This window comes from Bufo bufo, chromosome 5 (genome assembly GCF_905171765.1).
Source record: "Bufo bufo chromosome 5, aBufBuf1.1, whole genome shotgun sequence".
NCBI classification, from domain to species: Eukaryota; Metazoa; Chordata; class Amphibia; order Anura; family Bufonidae; genus Bufo; species Bufo bufo.
In genome coordinates, this window is record NC_053393.1 from 374,791,189 (window position 1) to 374,814,597 (window position 23,409).

The 23,409-nt window shown below is 45.9% G+C and overlaps 1 protein-coding gene across 1 annotated transcript; it reads right to left on the bottom strand.

The window, feature by feature from the left end:
* Positions 1-6,936: 6,936 nt before the first annotated feature.
* RBM22 (RNA binding motif protein 22) lies at positions 6,937-22,890 on the bottom strand. The gene is made up of 11 exons (XM_040432950.1): positions 22,759-22,890; positions 18,475-18,528; positions 15,702-15,731; positions 14,671-14,803; positions 13,337-13,437; positions 12,811-12,983; positions 12,355-12,555; positions 12,078-12,242; positions 10,504-10,592; positions 7,556-7,678; positions 6,937-7,376 (listed from the first exon to the last, which is right to left on the bottom strand). Exons 1-11 carry the CDS (start codon positions 22,810-22,812, stop codon positions 7,249-7,251), a joined length of 1,251 nt encoding a protein of 416 aa, XP_040288884.1. The 5' UTR covers positions 22,813-22,890; the 3' UTR covers positions 6,937-7,248.
* Positions 22,891-23,409: the final 519 nt, after the last annotated feature.

Here is a 23,409-nt window from a genome sequence, read left to right on the forward strand (position 1 = left end):
TGAACTCCCTAGAAGACAAATATACTGGGAAGTGAGGTCACTGCAGTGCAGTGCTGGGAGATTTCATAGCAGGGACAGCCCCCTGCTTGTGAGAAAAATGCATCTAGCTGTGCAGCTGAAGAGGGGAATAATTAGGCTGAGAAATACATTAGGGAACCCCCGAAAAGACCTGTTTCTTTACAGTAAGGAAGCACAGCCTTTATGCAGACTTTATTTTGAAAACTCAGGTATGCTTTAATGTGTTAATAGATATAATTGCTGGTAACTCCCCTCTAAAGCATGTTTACACATCCTGATTTAGCATGGTGGTGGAGCTTATAAGTTCATTTTTGAGAATGAAACTTAATAGACTTGTCTACCAATTAATGTGAAAGTCTTACATACATTGTACGCCTTCTCTCACTGAGCCCTCCTGACCAATCAGCAGCGCTCGGATACTACCCATTACAGTTGTAGGCCTCAGTTGCACATCGGTATTCTGGTCGGGTGCTCAAACTTCAGCCTGCACCTAGTTCCTATAGTAATGATATATTAATAATAGTAATAGGGTCCTTCAGTAGGCAAATCCAATACGTGTGGATAGGGATAAAATTTGGGCAAATGTGCAAAATATGGGCCAAATTTATCATATTGGCTCAGGGTGGATGATAAATTTTATCTAAGTTTTAACAACTATTGGCTACTTTGTACAATTTAGGTGCAAAATGTCGCCTTAAGTCACTTGCTTCATCAATATGTCTAAAATTACATGCACCATTAAACACCACATTTAGCATACAATAAGCTAGAGGCGCAGCCATAATAGTAAATTAGAGCCAACACTAAAGGAATCCGGTCAGCACTACTATACGCTATACTCCTTGATATATGGAAGCACCTAAAACTTCTTGGTGGTGTTCTACAGACAAAATGTAAAACAAATCTGTGGCACTCACCATTAAAATACCGTCCTTTATTGATTACTCCATAAAATACGTCTGGGGCGAGAGGAATGTGTAAAAACACGTGGCCATCACCTATTTTCTCTTGCCCCTGCTGTATTTCATGGCAAATTAGAGCCACTGTACAGTATTGGTGATGTCCAATATTATGACAAAAAGGGCAATTCAGAGAAATTAATGAAGCTTATGGCTAAACACCTTTGGGGGCAATTTTTTAATGATTACATTGTACTCATTATGGGCTAGAAGTCTTATTTTTTTCAATTGGGCTTTGTTAAAAATATTCAGCCATTCTGTCATAAAGGGTTTACTGTTTGTCTAGCTGTGTGAATCCTACTTACTAAAAGGTCATAAACACTTAAGACACATTCTTATCAGTAAGATAAGAATTGAGCTATAAGTGTTTATAAGGCAAGAGATAAGGAGCTGTCAGCTGAGCTGCCTGATGGAACAGTGAAAATTCAGATCCTGCTACAAGAGAAACTCAGCTCTGTACAGAGAAAATGCAATGCAATGCAACAGTAAAAAAAAATTGCCCCCAAAAGTGCACATAGTCTTTAATGGCTCAGGATGTCTGGAAAATAATTCCTTTCCAAGGGCCCTAAACCAGCCTCCATTCCATTGGGCATCTCATAGAAAGGCAGGTCTACACTAAAGACGCTGGATGGACAGAGTAAAGTCACGTGGTATAAACAGCGAAATGGAGGTTGATCAATGAGGAATAGCGCGATCAGTAAGATTCACATGAGCAAGATTTCCTTCTGGATGCGATGTGTGTAGCGAACGCTTAGCATCTGGACTTAATCCTGGCCCATTCATTTCAATGGGTCTGTATACATAAGCATTGTTTTTTCACACATCCTCTTTGTATTCAGGAAAAATCGTAGCATGGTCTATATTATGCGTTTTTTCACGCAGCTCTGGCGCCATAGAAGTGAATGGGGCTTCCTGGAAAAACAGAAGACATCCGGATGCAATGCATTTTTAACTGGCGGTTGCTGGGAGATGTAGATGGTTATGCTTCACGCGCGTAAAAAACGCACATAATCCAGATGGAAAAAACGAATTGAAATGCCTGCAAAACCATACGTTTTTCCTGAACAGATCCTGACACAATCCGTATCGCTTGTGTGAAAGAGGCCCTGATGTACACTACAGACAAGCAAAGGATAAAAACTATGTGAAGGCTTCTTAAACTGGTTAATTGGCACAGTTTCCACAGTTTTTTGGACCTGATTTTGGAGCATTTCCTCCTTAAAAACGGCTACAAAAATGCCTCAAATAAGCCTTTTCAATGCAAATCAGCACTTAATTTTCTTTCCACATGAAAAGCAGCAGCAGCAAGCCCGGTTTTGGGATGGAATCTGCGCCGAATATCCCATTGAAATGGGAAGCTCTGTACATGGCCACGTGTTTTTTTTGGTGCAGATCTGCACCGAACACAATCAGCTGAAAGTACAGTTTTGTATTGTAAGTTCACACCCATTGGTTTAAAAAGGCGGATTTCCAAAATCAGTCACGTTAACATACCCTAACTGCAGTTTCCCAAGTTGTCCATGCAGTAACTGCACAAAGAATGGACATGTCCATTTTTGGTGCAATCTCGCATACCACACATGAAAAATCCTCGGCTGCATGAACTGCGCAGCGGCCTCCCATTGAAAACAATGGGAGGTGATTCCAGCACAGATTCTGCGTAGAAACCTGTACCAAAATCCGACATGTGAACATACCCTCAGGGTGCAACACATTGGAACGGATTTAATTTTCCAAATCTGCTGCATGTGAAGGCATCCTTAGAATCTGCTATGAGGGGGTGAGGAGTGTATTCTCATTCTTCACTTTCCTGGTTTATTACCCAGTAGTACTTGATAATGAGGAAGTGGCATCCATCATTGCAACATGTAAAATTTCAGTCATGCAAGGAGGAGATGGAGTGCTTCCGTGGTGTTTCTTTCCGTTCTGCACCGCAAAAATATTGTGTCATTTTTTTTGCGGTGCGGACTGACCAAGGACCCATTCAAGTTGAATGGGTCCGGCCCACTGCACGGATGTTGCCCGTGCATTGGTGACCACAATTGCTGTCTCCAATGCACGGAACGGCCGTGTGCATGAGGCCTAAATTGACTTTTTTTCACTGTAGTGTTCATGTAGCCTTACACAGGACAATACTTAGGAGAGGGCCCCCTGAGCCCTCCTCACGGTCACCAGAGAGTGGGGAAGTATTTTGTGATACATTGTGGTGTGTGGATCTGCTGTGATGGTATAATGTGCCACAATATGGTATTACTGACCCTTATTGGGGACACTGTTTTTTTTCCAGGGTCACTTTAAGTTCCTAGTCCAGGGATGGCCAACATGCGGCTCTCCAGCTGTTGTAAAACTAAACTTCCCACCATGCTCGGCTGTAGGCAGTCTGAGCATGCTGGGAGTTGTAGTTTTGCAACAGTTGGAGAGTGGGAGGTTGGCCATCCCTGTCCTAGTTGGTCCCTGAAGGTTGATAAATTTAAATGCTGTACATTTGCTCCTAAGTAAAGGTCAGTCGTGAAACACTGGTCCTGCTGGATGTGCACTGGGAGATAACTGCAGCACCATCACCGTCATCACACAGTCCACCATCCTCCGGTGTTGTGCGGCACCCAACTAGCAACATGTAAACACCATATACAGGTCCTTTTCAAAAAATTAGCATATTGTGATAAAGTTCATTATTTTCTGTAATCTACTGATAAACATTAGACTTTCATATATTTTAGATTCATTACACACAACTGAAGTAGTTCAAGCCTTTTCTTGTTTTAATATTCATGATTTTGGCATACAGCTCATGAAAACCCAAAATTCCTATCTAAAAAAATTTACATATCATGAAAAGGTTCTCTAAACGAGCTATTAACCTAATCATCTGAATCAACTAATTAACTCTAAACACCTGCAAAAGATTCCTGAGGCTTTTAAAAACTCCCAGCCTGGTTCATTACTCAAAACCGCAATCATGGGTACGACTGCCGACCTGACTGCTGTCCAGAAGGCCATCATTGACAACCTCAAGCAAGAGGGTAAGACACAGAAAGAAATTTCTGAATGAATAGGCTGTTCCCAGAGTGCTGTATCAAGGCACCTCAGTGGGAAGTCTGTGGGAAGGAAAAAGTGTGGCAGAAAACGCTGCACAACGAGAAGAGGTGACCGGACCCTGAGGAAGATTGTGGAGAAGGACCGATTCCAGACCTTGGGGGACCTGCGGAAGCAGTGGACTGAGTCTGGAGTAGAAACATCCAGAGCCACCGTGTACAGGCGTGTGCAGGAAATGGGCTACAGGTGCCGCATTCCCAGGTCAAGCCACTTTTGAACCAGAAACAGCGGCAGAAGCGCCTGACCTGGGCTACAGAGAAGCAGCACTGGACTGTTGCTCGTCATTCGGAAATCAAGGTGCCAGAGTCTGGAGGAAGACTGGGGAGAGGGAAATGCCAAAATGCCTGAAGTCCAGTGTCAAGTACCCACAGTCAGTGATGGTCTGGGGTGCCATGTCAGCTGCTGGTGTTGGTCCACTGTGTTTTATCAAGGGCAGGGTCAATGCAGCTAGCTATCAGGAGATTTTGGAGCACTTTATGCTTCCATCTGCTGAAATGCTTTATGGAGATGAAGATTTCATTTTTCAGCATGACCTGGCACCTGCTCACAGTGCCAAAACCACTGGTAAATGGTTTACTGACCATGGTATTACTGTGCTCAATTGGCCTGCCAACTCTCCTGACCTGAACCCCATAGAGAATCTGTGGGATATTGGGAAGAGAAAGTTGAGAGACGCAAGACCCAACACTCTGGATGAGCTTAAGCCCGCTATTGAAGCATCCTGGGCCTCCATAACACCTCAGCAGTGCCACAGGCTGATTGCCTCCATGCCACGCCGCATTGAAGCAGTCATTTCTGCAAAAGGATTCCCGACCAAGTATTGAGTGCATAACTGAACTTAATTATTGGAAGGTTGACTTTTTTTGTATTAAAAACACTTTTCTTTTATTGGTCGGATGAAATATGCTAATTTATTGAGATAGGAATTTTGGATTTTCATGAGCTGTATGCCAAAATCATCAATATTAAAACAAGAAAAGGCTTGAACTACTTCAGTTGTGTGTAATGAATCTAAAATATATGAAAGTCTAATGTTTATCAGTACATTACAGAAAATAATGAACTTTATCACAATATGCTAATTTTTTGAAAAGGACCTGTAAAAGAAAGGGTTCTCACCTCGCCCTCAAACGGACATTCAGTCGAAGTACAGATTAAAACAAAGACACACAGTACGGAAGAATGGATCACCCGAACATTGTGTCAGGGACTTTACCTTATGCCACAATTATTTTACACTTACAGGCATCGCCCTTTTAAATAAATAAGTCTGATTGCCTGTTGCACGGACCGATGTTACATGCTACTATCAGAAACAAACCAAATATTCCCAATAATTGCTTCAACGTCAGCAGAGATGAAGCTGCATTTACATGCAACAATCACCTCCGCTGTATGGGGACAAGGGACTCCACAGTGATCACTGGTCACAACAGAGAATCATCGTTTCTGAGCTGCAAAGGCAATGATTTTTTATGTCATCTGAAAGAAATGCTCGTCTGATGAATATGCATTTGCATGTTCATTGGGTGATCACTGGCTCTTTTACCTCGGGCAATTATTGGGAACAAGCATTTCTACAAATGCTCATCGCTGATAATTGTCCCAGTGATCGGTCTGTATAAAAGGACATTAAAGGGGTTATGGGCAGGGGTGCAGAGACTCTGACCCCCACAGATGTGCTGAGGATAGTTCATCATTATCTTTACCAGGATGACACCTACTAGTTCACTCATATTTTAGCAATCTAAATCAGTGCTTCAAAAACTACTAGCTGTCCCTTATTAGTGAGGCAGTTTTCACAGAAGGTATTATATGCTTCCTCTGGCTGTGCCAATCTCTGGTATAGCAAAAGAATGGACTTCTCTGCTTACTTTAAAGGGGTGTTCCGAAACTTAAATACTGGTGATCTATTTTCTGGATAGGTCATCCGTATCCGATTGGCAGGGATCCCGGATGTTGGAACTCCACCAATCAGCTGTTCGGGAAGGCAGCAGCGCTCACAATAGTGCAGCTGCTTTTCTTAGGGTGATATGCTCATTCGTCAACATGGCCTAGGTGCAAATCAGCCCCATTGAAGTCAATCGGGCTGAGCTGCAACACACCAAGCACAGCTGCTATACAATGTACAGCACAGGGAGAAGACCGCAATGCTACTGTGAGCACTGCTGCCTTCTGAAAAAGCTGATCACTGGGGGTCCCGGGTGTTGGACCCTTACTGGTCAGATATCCAGAGGTAGGTCATCAGTGTTTAAATCTCGGAAAACCCTTTTAATATGACAAGTTGTCATAGCACAAGGGTAGCGAGTCACACCTGCGATTGGCTGCAGCGGTCACATGTCCCCCCCCATCAACGGATGCTGTTTTCAGCACTGCAGGGAGAGGAAGAGCCATCTCGGGAGCGTCAGACACTGAACCCAGTGGCGGGGAGCAGATAAGTATGACCACCAAGGGTCGGCCACTCTGGGAGATCTGTATTAATGTTGGATAAACCCTTTTATAGTTGATTAATGGGGTCCACATTCCAAGGACCCTGGCAATCAGCTGTTTTTGAAGAGGCCACGGTGCTCCCTGTGGCCTCTTCCTAGGCCAGTGACATTGCGTTCATCGGTCACATGTCAGAATGGGCCCGGGCTACAATACCAAGCACAAACACTACAGAATGTGCAACACCGCTTACCAAGCACTGAGAGGACGCGCAGCCATTTCTAAACAGCTGATCGACGGGGGTGCCTGTAGTCAGGCCCTCACCAAATCAGATATTGATGACCTATTCCAACTATTTAGGAATATGGTTTTATATACACATACTACTTACCGTTATAACACAAGAGGTTTGCTTTCATGAAAAAAAAATAATAATAATTGGAATCTTGATAATTTATTAAAAAAGGTGACAAAGGAAAAAATAAAGACAACCATACAAGTAAACGATTTCCAAAACACTTTTTTCCTCCTCTTTTTACTACGAAACATACATATTAAAAGCCAATAATTCCCATACAAGTGTCCTTATTCCACTTCTGTTACTAGAGGGATCTGTAGTAGACCGCTATATTTTTGGCTTCCATCATCTGCAGGATAAGAAAAAGAAGAAGTCTCTTTTCACGTTCACGCTTCTTGACCACTGATTTGGTGACCATTCAATTATATTGTTGTGAATATCGTCATAGACCTAGGCACTGCTAGGCTTGCCTGTATGTGCCCCCATGCGCTGGGGATCTTGTGAAGGGTAATGAATGTGACCAGGAGCACGGAGGAACGGTGGAGGGGCCATAGGAGGAAACATGTGTGGGCCAAATCCTGAAAGAGAAATTATAATGTGGTTACTGCTTTGTGAAGAGTTTCCAGCACCGCCAACCCAGGCTCCCAAAATACAAGAACCAGACCCTTATACATAAAATCAGCTAATTTAAACGCAACCACCTAAAGCGGTAGAATTCGGTCTACATTAACCTCTTCATTTACCAACTTAACCTTACCTGGAGGTGGAGCAGTTAACCCAGGTGGTGGCAGCGCAATGTTAACCAAAGCAGATGATCCATTTGGAGGAAGGTTAAAATAGTTAGCCGAGGACTCTTCTTCTGTAGGTGGAGGTGGCAAAGCTTAGAAAGAAAGATACAACAAAAATAAATCACTACCTTAGTCCAAAGAGCACAAAGCACGTAACTAGGAAACCTTTAAAGGAGTTATCTGGGAATCCTCTGGATAGGTCATCCATATCAGATCAGCCGGGGCCCCAACTCACGAGACCCCCAGTGATCAGCTGTTTAGAAGAGGCCAGGCTCTCAGTGAACGCTGCGGCCTCTTCCTAGGCCATGTGATGTCACTGTTCAGCAGTCACATGACCTAGTGAATGGGCCTGAGCTGCAATACCAAGCACAGCCACTATACAATGTGCAGCACTGTGCTTGAAAACCTGCCAGGAGCCACCCGTGCGCACCAGAGCTTTGGTGAGCGCCCGGCTCCCTGAAACCACTGATTGGCAGGAGTTCCGGGACTCAGACCCTTGATGCGAGAATGATGACTTATCCTGAGGATAGGTCATCATAATCTTTACCCGCAAAACTCCTTTAAAGTCACCACACAAACCCGAATGATAAACAAAATAATACATTATACTCCCAATATCCATATATTTTTGATATTAGACATTTCACATTGTTAATTGCCCCTTAGCAGGAAAGCAACACCTAAACAAAAGTGGTGCAGAGTTCATACCTGCCACTTATGCCCACTGCCACATGCACATAGTTTCACTAGAATGGACGAATCCAATAAGATCCATGATCCAGATGCTGATAAACTTGAGTCATGGAGTAGACAAATGATCTTATAAGCTGAAGGGGATGATTAGATGTGCAACTGCTCATAACGGCTCTCCTTCAGTAGAAAAACATAACCTTTCCATAACCCACAGTACACACTGGGCTAGGGCTGCAACGATTAATCGATGTTATCGATAATATTTGATAACGGGATTCGTTGTCAACGAATCTAGTTATCGAATAATTGGCCGATTCGTGGCTATGCAGGTGGTCGGGCGCTATGCCTGCGGGTCCTTGAACTTTAGATCACCGCATCTTTATTACCTTACGATGAAGCTCCAGTAACACGCAGAGCGGGCGGCGGCGTAATGTCACTTACTCACGTGACGCACATGCTCCGCATGCTTCATTCATAAAGTAGGTGGAGCAGGCGAGTCACGTGAGTAAGTGACGTTACGCCACGCCGCCTCCTGCTCTGCCTGTTACTGGAGCTTCATTGTGGGATCTGTGGCTGGCACCGTTATGGGGATGGGGATCTGTGGATGGCACCGTTATGGGGATGGGGATCTGTGGATGGCACCGTTATGGGGATGGGGATCTGTGGATGGCACCGTTATGGGGATGGGGGATCTGTGGATGGCACTGTTATGGGGATGGGGGATCTGTGGATGGCACTGTTATGGGGATGGGGATCTGTGGATGGCACTGTTATGTGGATGGGGATCTGTGGATGGCACTGTTATGTGGATGGGGATCTGTGGATGGCACTGTTATGGTGATGGGGGATCTGTGGATGGCACTGTTATGGGGATGGGGATCTGTGGATGGCACTGTTATGCAGGATCTGTGGATGACACACTGTTATGGGGAGGGGGATCTGTGGATGGCACTGTTATGGAGGAGATGTGTGTATGGCACTGTTATGGAGGGGATGTGTGTATGGCACTGTTATGGAGGGGATGTGTGTATGGCACTGTTATGGAGGGGATCTGTGTATGGCACTGTTATGGAGGGGATCTGTGTATGGCACTGTTATGGAGGGGATCTGTGTATGGCACTGTTATGGAGGGGATCTGTGTATGGCACTGTTATGGAGGGGATCTGTGTATGGCACTGTTATGGAGGGGATCTGTGTATGGCACTGTTATGGAGGGGATCTGTGTATGGCACTGTTATGGAGGGGATCTGTGTATGGCACTGTTATGGAGGGGATCTGTGTATGGCACTGTTATGGAGGGGATCTGTGTATGGCACTGTTATGGAGGGGATCTGTGTATGGCACTGTTATGGAGGGGATCTGTGTATGGCACTGTTATGGAGGGGATCTGTGTATGGCACTGTTATGGAGGGGATCTGTGGATGACACATATAGCATAAGATGCTATATAGTGCCATCCACAGAACCCCCTCCCCATAACAGTGCCATCCACAGAACCCCCTCCCCATAACAGTGCCATCCACAGAACCCCCTCCCCATAACAGTGCCATCCACAGAACCCCCTCCCCATAACAGTGCCATCCACAGAACCCCCTCCCCATAACAGTGCCATCCACAGAACCTCCTCCCCATAACAGTGCCATCCACAGAACCCCTCCATAACAGTGCCATCCACAGATCCCCAATAACAGTGCCATCCACAGATCCCCAATAACAGTGCCATCCACAGATCCCCTCCATAAGTGCCATCCACAGATCCCCTCCATAACAGTGCCATCTACAGAACCCCTCCATAACAGTGCCATCTACAGATCCCCCATAACAGTGCCATTCACAATTTGTTTTAATATGGCCTTTGAACATAATTTTTCAAGTAAAATCATATAAACCCCTTTTTTTTGTAATTTTGGTGTTTTTTCCCGATTAATTGATTAATCGATGAAATTATCGACAACTAATCGATTATTCAAATAATCGTTAGCTGCAGCCCTACACTGGGCCAGGTAGGCAGAGTTATGGAGAGTGGCGCTCCGCTGTTTCTATAACTTCCATAGCGGTGAATGGGAGTGCCGGGCCCGCCTGCTTCTCTGGGAAAGTGGAGAGGGTGTCGTAGAAACACCACTTGCCCCTAAACTTGGGTACAATGGGGTTTAAAAAGTTGCAAACACAAAGGGGGAATGGTAAGTTCCATTTAAGTTTTAGTATTTTTCAAAAAAAGACATACCTCCAGGTAATCCAGGAACCGGTTCTAGCGTCAACCCAGAATCATTAATGCCTTCGCGCTCTCTTTCTTTGCCCCTAGCTGCCTGAGATCTGCAAAAAGACACACAGGAACAATGAGGTATCCGTCTTGTGTCCCTTTACATGCAATTTATACCCAAGAAAGGTTTTATTCAGAAAACAGAATCCATGCATGAACTGACAGTTTGGCTACATGCACACGAAAGTATGTGGTTTGCGGTCCGCAAACCACAAACCATTGTAATAATGCCTATCCTTGTCCGCAAAATAGACTTTTTTTGGCGGGGCTACGAAACGGACATACGGATAGTACATGGTGTGCTGTCAGCATTTTTTGCGGACCCATTGAAATGACTAGGTCCGCATCCTATCCGCAAAAAAAACAAAAAACGGAACGGACACGGAAACAAAATACATTCGTCTGCATGTAGCCTTTACATGAGCTTTTATGCCCTCTTTCACACTTTTAGACTCTGTTCTAAACAGTCCCCACCCAAAAAAACAGGACCTGCAAAGGCACGAGTTGCCCTTCAAAGCAACATTTTCACATTAACTAGGAAGGTAACAGAACACTTACATGGTCACCTCCTATTCATTTTTTAGCTGCAGATTCCCAGGCTTCTCTTCCGGCCAAGATGGCCACACTGCTTCTCTAACTACCTGATGCATACTGTACAGTCCTAGGCACTTTCTACTGCTCCAATAACAGGGCTGGACAAGCAAGAAGCGTCTTGGACTACTAATCTGCAGTACACACCAGGTGGTCTGATGCATGCTGAACTTGTGTGACAGTTTATCTGCATCTACTAAATCATAAGTGCAAAGAAGTAATCTTTACTTATACCAAAGGTGCAAGAAAGCTGGCAGAAATCTATCAAAGGTGGGCATGAAAAAAAAAAAAAAAGGCTGTAGTTTAAAACCGACATGTCATAATTCATGCAAACTTTCAGCTAACATCTGGAGCGAACTTTTTTTTTTTTTTTTTAGCAAAAAATGCATAAAAAATAAGTTCATAAAACCACCCCTTCCCACTCCAAAAAAAAAAAAATTGTTTCACACTTGCGTTGTGGCTTTCCGGTTTTGAGATCCAGCAGAGGATCTCAAAACCGGGCCAAACCAGATCAGTTTAGTCCCCATTCATTGCATGTTGCGCTTTTTCACTGGACACAAAACCGCTGAAAGCTCTTTCACCGGATCTCCAAACCAAAATTACCACCACAAGTGTGAAACAGGCCTTGGGGTATGTTCAAATCCTGTGTATTCCACCTCCTACTGTGTGCGGTGGGTATCCACACCCTAGTTTATATATGGGGTGGATTTGACATGCACATCACATTGACGTGTCAATTCTTGCCACGGTTTCTAAGGGGCAGGTTGCCACACACAGATGAGCCCCACTGAATAGGACTAAATCCATATATGTGTGTAACACGTGCAACTGCAAATCTGAAGGTTAGCCTTGGATCTCTGCCACAAGAAACACACAGCTTTATTTCATGCAGTTTTTCCAATATATACATTTCTGTATAAAAAGCATACAACGTTTTAATATCTCACCTTCCCCACTTGACATTCAGCCGACGACCATTAACGATCAGTTTATTAAACGATTTCTCTGCCGCCATCTCTGCTGATGGTCTGGTGGCAAACTGAATAAAGGCGCACTGCTGACGCTGGACTACCGTAATAGTCCTTATTTCACCAAACTGGTAAAAGTGATTCCTGCAACAAAAAAAAAAGAGAAAAAAAAGGTAGTACTAAGCTCCGTCTGTACATATATTAGAAAAAATAAGGAGCTGAACACATTGGAAACGACATTGTATGAAAAGAATACCTAAGCTCCGATTCGCTGATGTTGTCGCCCAGCCCTCCCACATACAGGGTACTAATGGTCTTGTCTTCTGGGGGGTCCAAACGTGGCATTGTTGAGGCCCTTTTCAAGAGTTTGTCTGCTACTGGGTCATTGATGCCATAGTAACGGTCCTTGATATTCTGATCAGCAAGAGGGTCATCAGGATCTGTGGGTTTCTCGTGTCTGAGAAAATGGAGAGGTGAAAAACATGACCGTGAACATTAATTCATGAAAATGCTTCCAATATGATCAAAGCAAGAAAGACTGAGCGCCTACAAATTTATTGGAATACTTGGATACCAAGTTAATGCAGATATTGCATTTACATATACAGCATGCGTGTCAGATTTATTTACATAGCGCATAATGGCGTCATTTCAGAGAAATAGGCTGGACTACAGCGATGCTACCCAATGACTTCTAGTGAGGGCTCTCTACCTGTATGGGCATTCTTCTCCTCTTTTACACTCTCCTTTCACCCAGAAAGAGCAGATGTGGGGACGGTTCCGTTTGTAGTATGGAGTGGTACGAGCCAATTTTAAAAGCATATCGCTGCTGGATGGGGCTTTTCCCAGACCTCCGACTGGCCTTGTTCCATCAGAATTCATGATCTTCAGATTATAAAATAACGAAAGAAAAAAAAATTAAAAATAAAGTTTAGTGAACACCAATCATGTAATTTTAAAAAGGTTTTCAGAGAGTAAAATACTGATGACCTATCCTCAGGATAGGCCAGTCTCAGTCTGATGCTGTCTGCATTCATGTGGCCGCTCCATAAATTATAGAACGTGTCCTATTCTTATGGCAGAAAATAATAGATATTTCAATAATGGGGGACAGAGGAAAGTGCAGAATGCACATGGCTGGTAACCATATTTTTGCAGATATGAGGTTTGCGGACCGCAAAATACATATGGTCGTGTACATGAGGCCTTAGTCACCACCCGGGTTTAGGACCACTTACTTCTCGCTCCATGTTCTGTGTGTAGAATTCTTTATTTACATCAGATCTAGGCATATCATCTTTAAAGGAAATCCCTGTATCACGCACTTGAATCGGAAGCCCTGGAGACAAAGAAGAAGGTGTTAACTGAAATAAGATGACAAATTCTTACTGATAAAGAAAGGAGGCTTCAAAAAGGTCACTATAGTTTCCAATTGCAAATACATAAAAACCCTTAAAAGGGTTGGCCAACTTTGGGAAGGTTTTTGGCAAACCCTCTCCTCCTGAGTAGAACTCCTGCGCTCTCCGGCCTCGGCTGCTCTGGATGTAAGCTTCCTGTTTGATGCCGCTCCAGCCAATTGCTGGCCACAGCTGTGACCTGCTCTCCTTGCGTTATCACAAATGGTCACGTGATGCAAGGAGAACAGGTCACCTCTGCAGCCAGTGACTGGACGTTTACACCCAAGGAGTGCAGCAGAGGGCACAGAGCCGGGAGCCAGCGTTGGGAAGAAGGCAAGTATGCTTCTCTTTGCAGGTCTGCTTAACATACATTTTTTTTTTGCCAAGCCAACATCCCCCCATAATTACACAACCCCTTTAAGCTGGACATGATGAGAGTTCAACTACGTCTCCCGGTCTTCCTGTACGTATGCATGTTTGGCAGAGCATACATATGTAGTAAATGGGGAGAGGGAAGAAATCCGCTGCCAAAAAGGATCGGAAACTGATTCCAACCTGCCTTACTATTCCTTATCTCCCCAGATAGCTGCTGGAGGAGAGCTGGGAGGCAACTATGCGGATGGGTGGGTTTGGATGAAACACATCCAATGTGTATGGTCAGCTTTAGCTGCATGGACAATCAGACAGAACCGAGTGCTGAGACCCCCCACCGATCTCTAGAAGGAGGAGAGAGAAGTGCTCCCATAGAGCGCCCTCTTCTCTGCTGCAGGAGAGGAAGCAAGATGGACTCAACAGAAAGTCTATGGGGCCATCTCCTGCAATTAGGGGAGAGCACACTATATGAGCGCTTCTCTCTCCTTATTCCAGCACTCAGATCCCCACTGATCAAAACATTTGACATGTCCCTATGACATATCAAAAGCTTTCTGAAAACTCAGTGACCCTTTAATGGGGACGTCAGCCTTGGCAATAATGTTGTAGGACCAACAAACAATGCTCCAAGGGGGCTTCCTACCGTGTACAGCGTGGCGATCATGTTAGATGGCAGAACTGAAGGCAATGACTGCATATCTGATGGATTGGGATTGTGTATGTAAAGCCCTACTGCTGCCACTGATCTCACGGACGCTCTAAAAGATTTCTAACCCATACCAACCTGCCTAAACCTTACTTACCAAACTCCAGGTCTAGAAGGCAGGTCTGGCACACATTTTTCAACTTGCTACAAGTCTGACATACTTCTGTTTTCTTGAACCGCATTCGCACCCCTGGGCACCATCGGAATACCGTGAAGGGACGAGCACATATCTAGGGTGAAGAGAGAAGAAGAGAGAAGAATTAATGCTTGTGGTGACCTTGGGCATACACCTGGATACAGTTCAGGTCACATACATGCCTCACACAGTATAGCTGTTGTTGTGTGCCGAAGAAGTCGTGGGCTTCACAGTGGCCTTCAGTATGCTAGGCGGAGACTAGTGATGCCCGCCTCTAAAACCGCCCAGAACATCGCTATACACCGCCCATTTGTGCCGGAGAAGTCGTGGGTTCACATCAGTATGCTAGGCGGAGACTAGTGATGCCCGCCTCTAAAACTGCCCAGAACACTGCTACACACCGCCCATTTATGCCGGTGACTAGTGTTGAGCGAACTTGTGGTTTAAGTTCTGCGTCCAAAGTTCGGGTCATCGAAGAATCCCGTTATGGATTCCGCTACCACGGATCATAATGGAATTTGGAATCCATAACGGGATTCTTCGATAACCCGAACTTTAGACGCCAAACTTAAACCACAAATTCGCTCAACACTACTGGTGACGTCACCAGCATTCACATCAGTATGCTAGGCAGAGACTAGTGATGCCCGCCTCTAAAACCGCCCAGAACATCACTATACACCGCCCATTTGTGCCGGTGATGCCACCGGGATTCACATCAGTATGCTAGGCAGAGACTGCTGCCTAGCAGGGAGACCGGTGACGGCTCACAACAAACCTTGCCCTTCACAATGCAGCGCAAGGAGATGCTCTGATGCTCCACTCCTACATGGTAAAGGAGTGTAGGGGAGCTTATATCCGGGTTCTGCCCTGAACCCAGACAAATCCTTTACCACTAATCAGGAAAGGATTTGTTTTTTTTTTTTAAATTAGCAAGCCGACATACAAGCAAATCATTCAGCATAATTCTGAAATGCAACAATATATCTCACCTTGCATTCTTTGCCATATTTTTCTTTGGTCTGAAATAAGAAAAAAAAGACAAGACATTAATTTGCTTTCTAAAAGCAGACATTTAGAGATGAATAAACCTCACACCACGCTGCCGCTTTGTCCTAGCAGAGATGGTTATATGTACGGTAGTTCCAGTTACACCGTATTCTGTGCTCCCACTTAAAGGGACACTGACAGGGCCAAAAAGCATATTAAGGTATATATATGACCGTACAGGTTTTATAAAGTGTATAAGAATCATGTAAGTATCCCCCCTGTCCACCTTATAACTACAGTAATGTGAAGTTTTATAACCTGCTGGAATCGGGTTTAATCTGCCCAAGGGGCGGTGTTTCACCTCAGCTTGCGCCCAGCCAGCCTCGCCACAACTGCCGTTTGAAGCGCCGCCCAGCTCATCAATATTCCCTTCGCTGGGCGGCTACTAGTGTCCCCGGCTATCTTCAGCGCATGCGCCCGACACCCTCACTGGCCGGGATCGCATCGCGCCTGCGCAGTCTCATTCTCAGAGGCTGCCTCTGAGAATGAGACTGTGCGCAGGCGCGATGCGATCCCGGCCAGTGAGGGTGCCGGGCGCATGCGCTGAAGATAGCCGGGGACACTAGTAGCCGCCCAGCGAAGGGAATATTGATGAGCTGGGCGGCGCTTCAAACGGCAGTTGTGGCGAGGCTGGCTGGGCGCAAGCTGAGGTGAAACACCGCCCCTTGGGCAGATTGAACCCGATTCCAGCAGGTTATAAAACTTCACATTACTGTAGTTATAAGGTGGACAGGGGGGATACTTACATGATTCTTATACACTTTATAAAACCTGTACGGTCATATATATACCTTAATATGCTTTTTGGCCCTGTCAGTGTCCCTTTAAGTATAAAATTCCCTCAGAGATTTTTTGGAGGGGGGACAACACACCAATGGTGCTTTATTTTGAGCCAAAGACAAAAGTGAATGAAGAAGCAAGAAGTTGTCATCTTAAGGGCTCTGCACACGACATGTGCCGGGCGTGCCCCTAGTGTGGCCTGCAAACAGCGGGTCCGCAATATACGGGCAATGGCAGCGTGCGCACCGTTTCACTGATGCGGACATATTAACTTGAATGGGTCCGCAATCTGGAAGATATGGAGCGGAAGGCCACGGAGCCACTACGGAGCTCTTCTGTGGCATTTCGGTCCGTGCCTCCGCACCACCAAAAAAATAAAACATGCTCTATTTTTTTGCAGTGCGGACAGATCACGGACCCCTTCAAGTTGAATGGGTCTGCATCTGTCAGCGCTGGTCACACGGACGGTGCCCATGCATTGGGGACCGCAAATTGCGGTCCCCAATGCACGGCATGGGCGGCACACGAACCGTGTGCATGAGCCCTAAGGCTAATTTCACAGCGCCAAATGATTTATGATGCTGTATGTTCCTGCCTGACCACAGGTATTATGTACTCACATACTACAGTACAGTAGATACGCAGTCAGGCAGGAACTCTCAGCAACACAAGTCATTTTCATGCTGTGAGTTCGGTCAGGGAGCAGAGTTCAGCACACGAAATGCAGCCGTCACAAAGAGCACGTTTCCTGGACTGAATTCGCTCATGGAAAAATTAGCTTAACCGTTTTTTGGGTAAAAAAAATGCATCCAAATTTTTCTGAAAATCGCATGATACCGCCATTAGGGAATGGATACACATGGAGTATTTCCATGGTAGAGATCTGCGGCAGAAATGGACATGATCTTCTGATTACACAGAATAAGAGAAGAGCGATAATCGGCAGCACATCCCTGATTACAAGGACTATCGGGCATCCTCCAACCTGATGAGAGGTTTGCTCGTCATCTACTGATCGATTATATGGGCCAATTATCGGGAGAGGGTGTTCATATCAATATGAGGGCTCATGCATGCGACCACTGTTTTTTGCAGGTCGGATGCAGACCCATGCACTTCAATGGGGCCGCAAAAGAGGCAGACAGCACACCGTGCAGTATCCGCATCCGTATTTCTGTTCCGTGGCACCCGCAAAAAATTGAACATGTCCTATACTTGTATGTATTAAGGACTGTTCTATTATGGGCTGTACGTCCCGTTCTGCAAAACGTGGAATGCAAATAGCCATTATCCGTGTTTTGCGGATCCGCAATTCGCAGACCGCAAAAACAGCTACGGCCACGCAGTCTAACAGGACTTTCACATATTAACCCCTTTCAGCACAGGATAGCTACACAAAGACTAAACATGGAGATGGTTAAAGGGGTCGTCTGGGCTGATCTTCAGCCATCAGTATCATGCTCCCCCACGATCAGCCGCAGCACTGGAAACTATACAGTGTACAGAGCGGAGGACTCCGTTACAGTGTGTCGTTTCCGGCACTGCAGTTCAGCTCCCATTCACTTGAATGAACTGCAGTACCTGGCCACTACACAGTGTACAAGGCCGTCCACTTCACATCTTCATGCCCTGAACTGTACACCAGTCATAGACGTCACCCATTGACTTCCATTATAAAACAACTACACACACAAAACACTACGACGACACGGAATTGCGTCTTTTCTGCAGAACCTAACATCACTGTTTGTGGGCAGCACGTGGTCCTGTGTAAACAGGGAGGCACTGCCCACAGAAATGAGTCTCCATGAGGATGAGCGATCACAGTGACGATCTTTCCTCCCCATACAGAGGGGATGAGTGCTTCATGTGAACGCAGCTCAGCGATTGGGCAATGGGCCCTGATCACTGCCCTAAAAAAAATATTTAACTTACCATCCTGATATAGGGATTCTCTCCTAGACATGTCTGACAAAGAATTGGAAAGTCCTGAAAAGATAAGCACATTTATAGATCAGTAACGATGAATGACCAAATGTCAAGCACGTAAAGCCAGCGAGGATTTATTACGCTACATGTGTCTGGCTGGTAAAGGGGTTGTCCGGGATCAAAGGTTTAAAGTGTACTGTTAACAGGTGATTCTAGGTCCCCCCATATGTTTTAAGGTCCCCCGCGCACTGTTTATTTTTGTCTAACTTCCTGCACAGACGACTCATCTCCACCGTGACTTTGCCCCTTCCTGCCGCACATCGCCACGTCCTCCATGCATCCGCCCCCCCCTTGAATCATATTCCACCTCCTGCCGCACATCGCCACGTCCTCCATGCATCCGCCCCCCCCTTGAATCATATTCCGCCTCCTGCCGCACATTTGCCTCCCCCTTAGTTTGAAACGTGATTAGGTGCGAGCATTGCTTCTATCTCCAGCCTGCCGCCCCATTTGCCTGCACTGGAGGCGTTTACTATGCTAATTAGCACAACACACCCTGCCCGATGACGTCACTGGACCGGAGGGGCGTGGCTTAGCGTAATCTGTTGCCGCCGAGGTACCTCCCCTCCGAGCGCTCCGCATAATGCCTACGGCTGATGGTGACTTCACCGGTCTCCCTTGCGGCTTCGCTCTGCAGAAGGGACCCGGTACGTCACTGAATGTGGGAAAAGATGCCCTTCCAGCTGAGAATTTGTGTAATGAATACGGGGCATCAGAAAAGTATGGGAAGGGTAGGACAGTCATGTAGGAGATATTTATGTCCTTGTTAAACAATTAAACCAATGTCCCCAATCCCGGACAACCCCTTTAAGGTACAATGCCCGAGCCCACAATCAGAAATTAAAGGGGTATTCCCATCTCAGACAATGGGGGAATATCGCTAGAATATGCCCCCATTGTCTGATAGGTGCGGATCCCACCGCTGGGACCCGCACCTACAACGAGAACAAAGCAGGGATTGCTGTGGCTGGACGACCCCGTCCACCACCAAGCGCTGCTCCCACAGAAGTGAATGGGAGCGCACCGCGCATGCACGGCCCATGCTCCCATTCATTTCTATGGAGCAGACGGCAATAGCCGAGCCAGCGCTCGCCTATTTTCTGCAGCCCCATAGAAATGAATGGAGGGCAGCTGGGCATGCGCCCTCTGTTCATTTCCCAGCTCCGTTCTCAATTTATGTGTGGGTCCCAGTGGTGGGATCTGCACCTATCAGACAATGGGGGCATATCCTAGCGATATGCCCCCATTGTCTGAGATGGGAAAACCCCTTTAATATAAAGGGGATGTCCACTTATCCTATATTGATGACCTATCCTCCAGATAGCGCATCAATATCAGATCAGTGCCGCAGCTGCATGTGTGTACCTGCTTGGCGTTGACATTGCAGCGGTGAACAGGTGTAATTGCAACTCCACCCCATTCACTTCAATGGGACGGCTCCCTCCTATTGAAGTGAATGGGGTGAGGTTGCAGTTATAATGTTGATGGCGAGCAGATACAAGTGATGAGAACACGGCTAGTACGAGCTGATCGATGTGGGTACAGGGAGTTGGGCCTCCACAGATCCGAAACTGATGACTAGGGATGAGCGGTACATCTGAAGTCTATTTGCAAAAAAACTGTTGTAATACTGAACGGAGTTCCCGCTCCGTACTAGAATGTATTGGCTCCGATGAGCCGAAGTTATTACTTTGCGAAGTCGTGCGAGACTTTGTGTAATAACTTCGGGAATTATTACTGTAAAAAAACTTCGGTACTAAACTCTGGTTCGGTTCCAAGGTACCACTAGGAACCAAACCGAGGCTTTTTTACAGTAATAATTCCCAAAGTTATTACACAAAGTCTCGCACGACTTCGCAAAGTAATAACTTTGGCTCATCGGAGCCAATACATTCTACAGCGGGAACTCCGTACACTAAGTTTTTTGCGGAACGACTTTGGATGTACCGCTCATCCCTACTGATGACCTATCCTGCATGTTATAGACCAGGAGGAGCGGAGCAGACCGTCGGGGGAAAAAACTCGTCATCTAAATCTCCTTAGCCAAGTGGGCCGTCTTACGGAGTGACTGACAGCTACATACAGTCCCTGATAGGACCTCCCACATGGCACAGACAGAATGAAAATATATACAGTCCTGATCAAAAGTTTAAGACCACTTGAAAAATGGCAAAAAATCATATTTAGCATGGCTGGATCTTAACAAGGTTCCAAGTAGAGCTTCAACATGCAACAAGAAGAAATAACAGTGAGACAAAACATTTTTTGAGCATTCAATTAATTGAAAATAACGATTAAACTGAAACAGGCTGTTTTTCAGCTGATCCAAATTTTAGGACCACATGCCTTTAAAAGGCCAAATCTGTGCAAAGATGTGGATTCATTGTCATTTTCTGTCAGGTAGTCACACGTTGTGATGGCAAAGGCAAAAGAACTCTCCCTTTTTGAACGTGGTCGGGTTGTTGAACTGCATAAGCAGGGTCTCTCACAGCGCGCCATCGCTGCTAAGGTGGGACGCAGTAAGACAGTCATTTGGAATTTCTTAAATGATCCTGAGTGGTATGGAACAAAAAAGTCAAGTGGAAGACCCAAAAAAATGTCCTCAGCACTGAGCCGGAGGATCCAATTGCCTGTCCGTCACCCAAATTAAGGCCCTTACTGGTGCTGACTGCAGCCCCATAACCATCAGACGGCATCTGAGACTGAAGGGCTTCAAAAACAAAAACGTCTTCAAAGACCTCGTCTCCTTGAACGCCACAGAACTGCTCGTTTGGACTTTGCAAGAGAGCACCAAACATGGGACATTCAAAGGTGGAAGAAAGTTTTATTCTCTGATGAGAAAAAATGTAACCTTGATGGTCCTGATGGTTTCCAACGTTACTGGCATGACAAGCAGATTCCACATGAGATGTTTTCTACGCGCCACAGTGGAGGGGGCGCCATAATGGTCTGGGGTGCTTTTTTCTTCAGTGGAACAATGGAGCTTCAGGAAGTGCAGGGGCATCAAATGGCCGCTGGCTACGTCCAGATGTTGCAGAGAGCATTCCTCATGACTGAGGGCCCTCGTCTGTGTGGTAACGACTGGGTTTTTCAACAGGACAACGCTACAGTACACAATGCCCGCAGGACAAGGGACTTCTTCCAGGAGAATAACATCACTCTTTTGGCCCATCCTGCGTGTTCCCCTAATCTAAATCCAATTGAGAACCTTTGGGGATGGATGGCAAGGGAAGTTTACAAAAATGGACAACAGTTCCAGACAGTAGATGGCCTTCGTGCGACCGTCTTCACCACTTGGAGAAAAGTTCCCACTCACCTCATGGAAACGCTTGCATCAAGCATGCCGAAGCGAATTTTTGAAGTGAGAAACAATAACGGCGGAGCTACTCATTACTGAGTTCATGTTTGGAAGTTGGATTTCTGTTTTGGGGGGGGGGGGGTTTAGGTTTTTTTGGGAGGTGTGGTCCTAAACTTTTGATCAGCTGAAAAACTGTTCAGTTTATTCACTGTTTTCATTAAATTGAATGCTCAAAAAATGTTTTGTCTCACTCCCATTTCTTCTTGTTTCATGTTGAAGCTCTAGTTGGAACCTTGTTAAGATCCAGCCATGCTAAATAGGATTTTTTGCCATTTTTCAAGTGGTCTTAAACTTTTGATCAGGACTGTATGTGTGTATATATATATATATATATATATATATATATATATATATATATATATATATATATCTGCTCAGCTCCTCCTGCTCTATAACATGATCACTTACCTTCCGGTAGGTCATCAGTATCTAATCCTGGTACCCCCAGCGATCAGCTGGTTGTAGGGGCTCTGGGGCCAAGCGCTGCCCGATACAGCTCAGCGATGGGACAGAGAGAAGAGCCCGCAGTGCCCACCAAAGTGCCACCAGCTGATGGGCCAGGGGCACAACCTGATCAGAGTCTCTCCTATAGGCCAGCATTGTACCTCCCACAGCATGGACACCACTGTGGCCCATATTACAAGCAGATGGGGCGGCTTCTGTTATATGCCAGATCCACAAGGATAGTGTGAACAGAGCCTAATGCTACCAGCTGTGCCAAAGGTATACCGCAGGCCCCGCACTGTGCCAGCCATGACCCATGAATGAGCTGGAGGCGGCGGCCCCGGCCTACCACTCAGGCCTGCCCTGCCCCCGGCTTCACCCAGCGCTAAGGGCCGCACACAGGGGCCACATCCACCACATCCGCTCACCGCGTCTTCCCAGTTCTGTCGGTTATAAGTATTTGATCCCAGCGACGTCGCCATTCTGATACACCGGAGACCCCGACTACCGCCCGGAACCTTACTGGTACTGAGCAAGCGCGAGGGGACTCACGTCATGCGCATGCGCCAAGTGTGGTATTCGCGGCTGCGCACTGATAGCTTGGAGGTGACTAGCGCCTCCTCGTGGTCGGCTGTGGTATATACACTTTAGACGAGGCAGACCACTACAGTAAGGTGGAGATGTCAGTGGGGTTGATATGCTGAAGATACAGTGTATTTTTTGAAGAATAGTTCGGTTATTATAATCCAGATCAAACACTAAACAGAATATATACTCAATATGAAGCAGAAGTGGGGAAAAAAACACTATTATATTCTGTTTCCTATATGTACTAAAAATGCTGTAGAAGATCAACGATTCAGGGCTTGTTCACATCAGCGTTGTGTTTTACGTATTTCTATCCCATCAGAGGAACAGGAACAGACTGCTCCATTTAATCCCTATTTTTGGGCTGCTTTTCAGTATTAGGCCTCCTGCACATGACAGTATCCGGCTTGTGGCTCGTAAACCGCGGATCCCGGCTGTATGCGCTTCCTACCGACACCCCCTGCAGGCAATGGGGCTGTCAGTAGTTGCTC

Bases quoted from the DNA above. Each gene is read 5' to 3' on its own strand.
- RBM22 (XM_040432950.1), bottom strand. From the start codon at position 22,812: ATGGCGACGTCGCTGGGATCAAATACTTATAACCGACAGAACTGGGAA. The intron at 18,529-22,758 runs GTGAGCGGATGT...TTATCTTTTCAG, and splicing joins GACAGAACTGGGAAGACGCG to GACTTTCCAATTCTTTGTCA. The intron at 10,593-12,077 runs GTGAGATATTAA...GTCTTTTTGCAG, and splicing joins CTGAATGTCAAGTGGGGAAG to ATCTCAGGCAGCTAGGGGCA.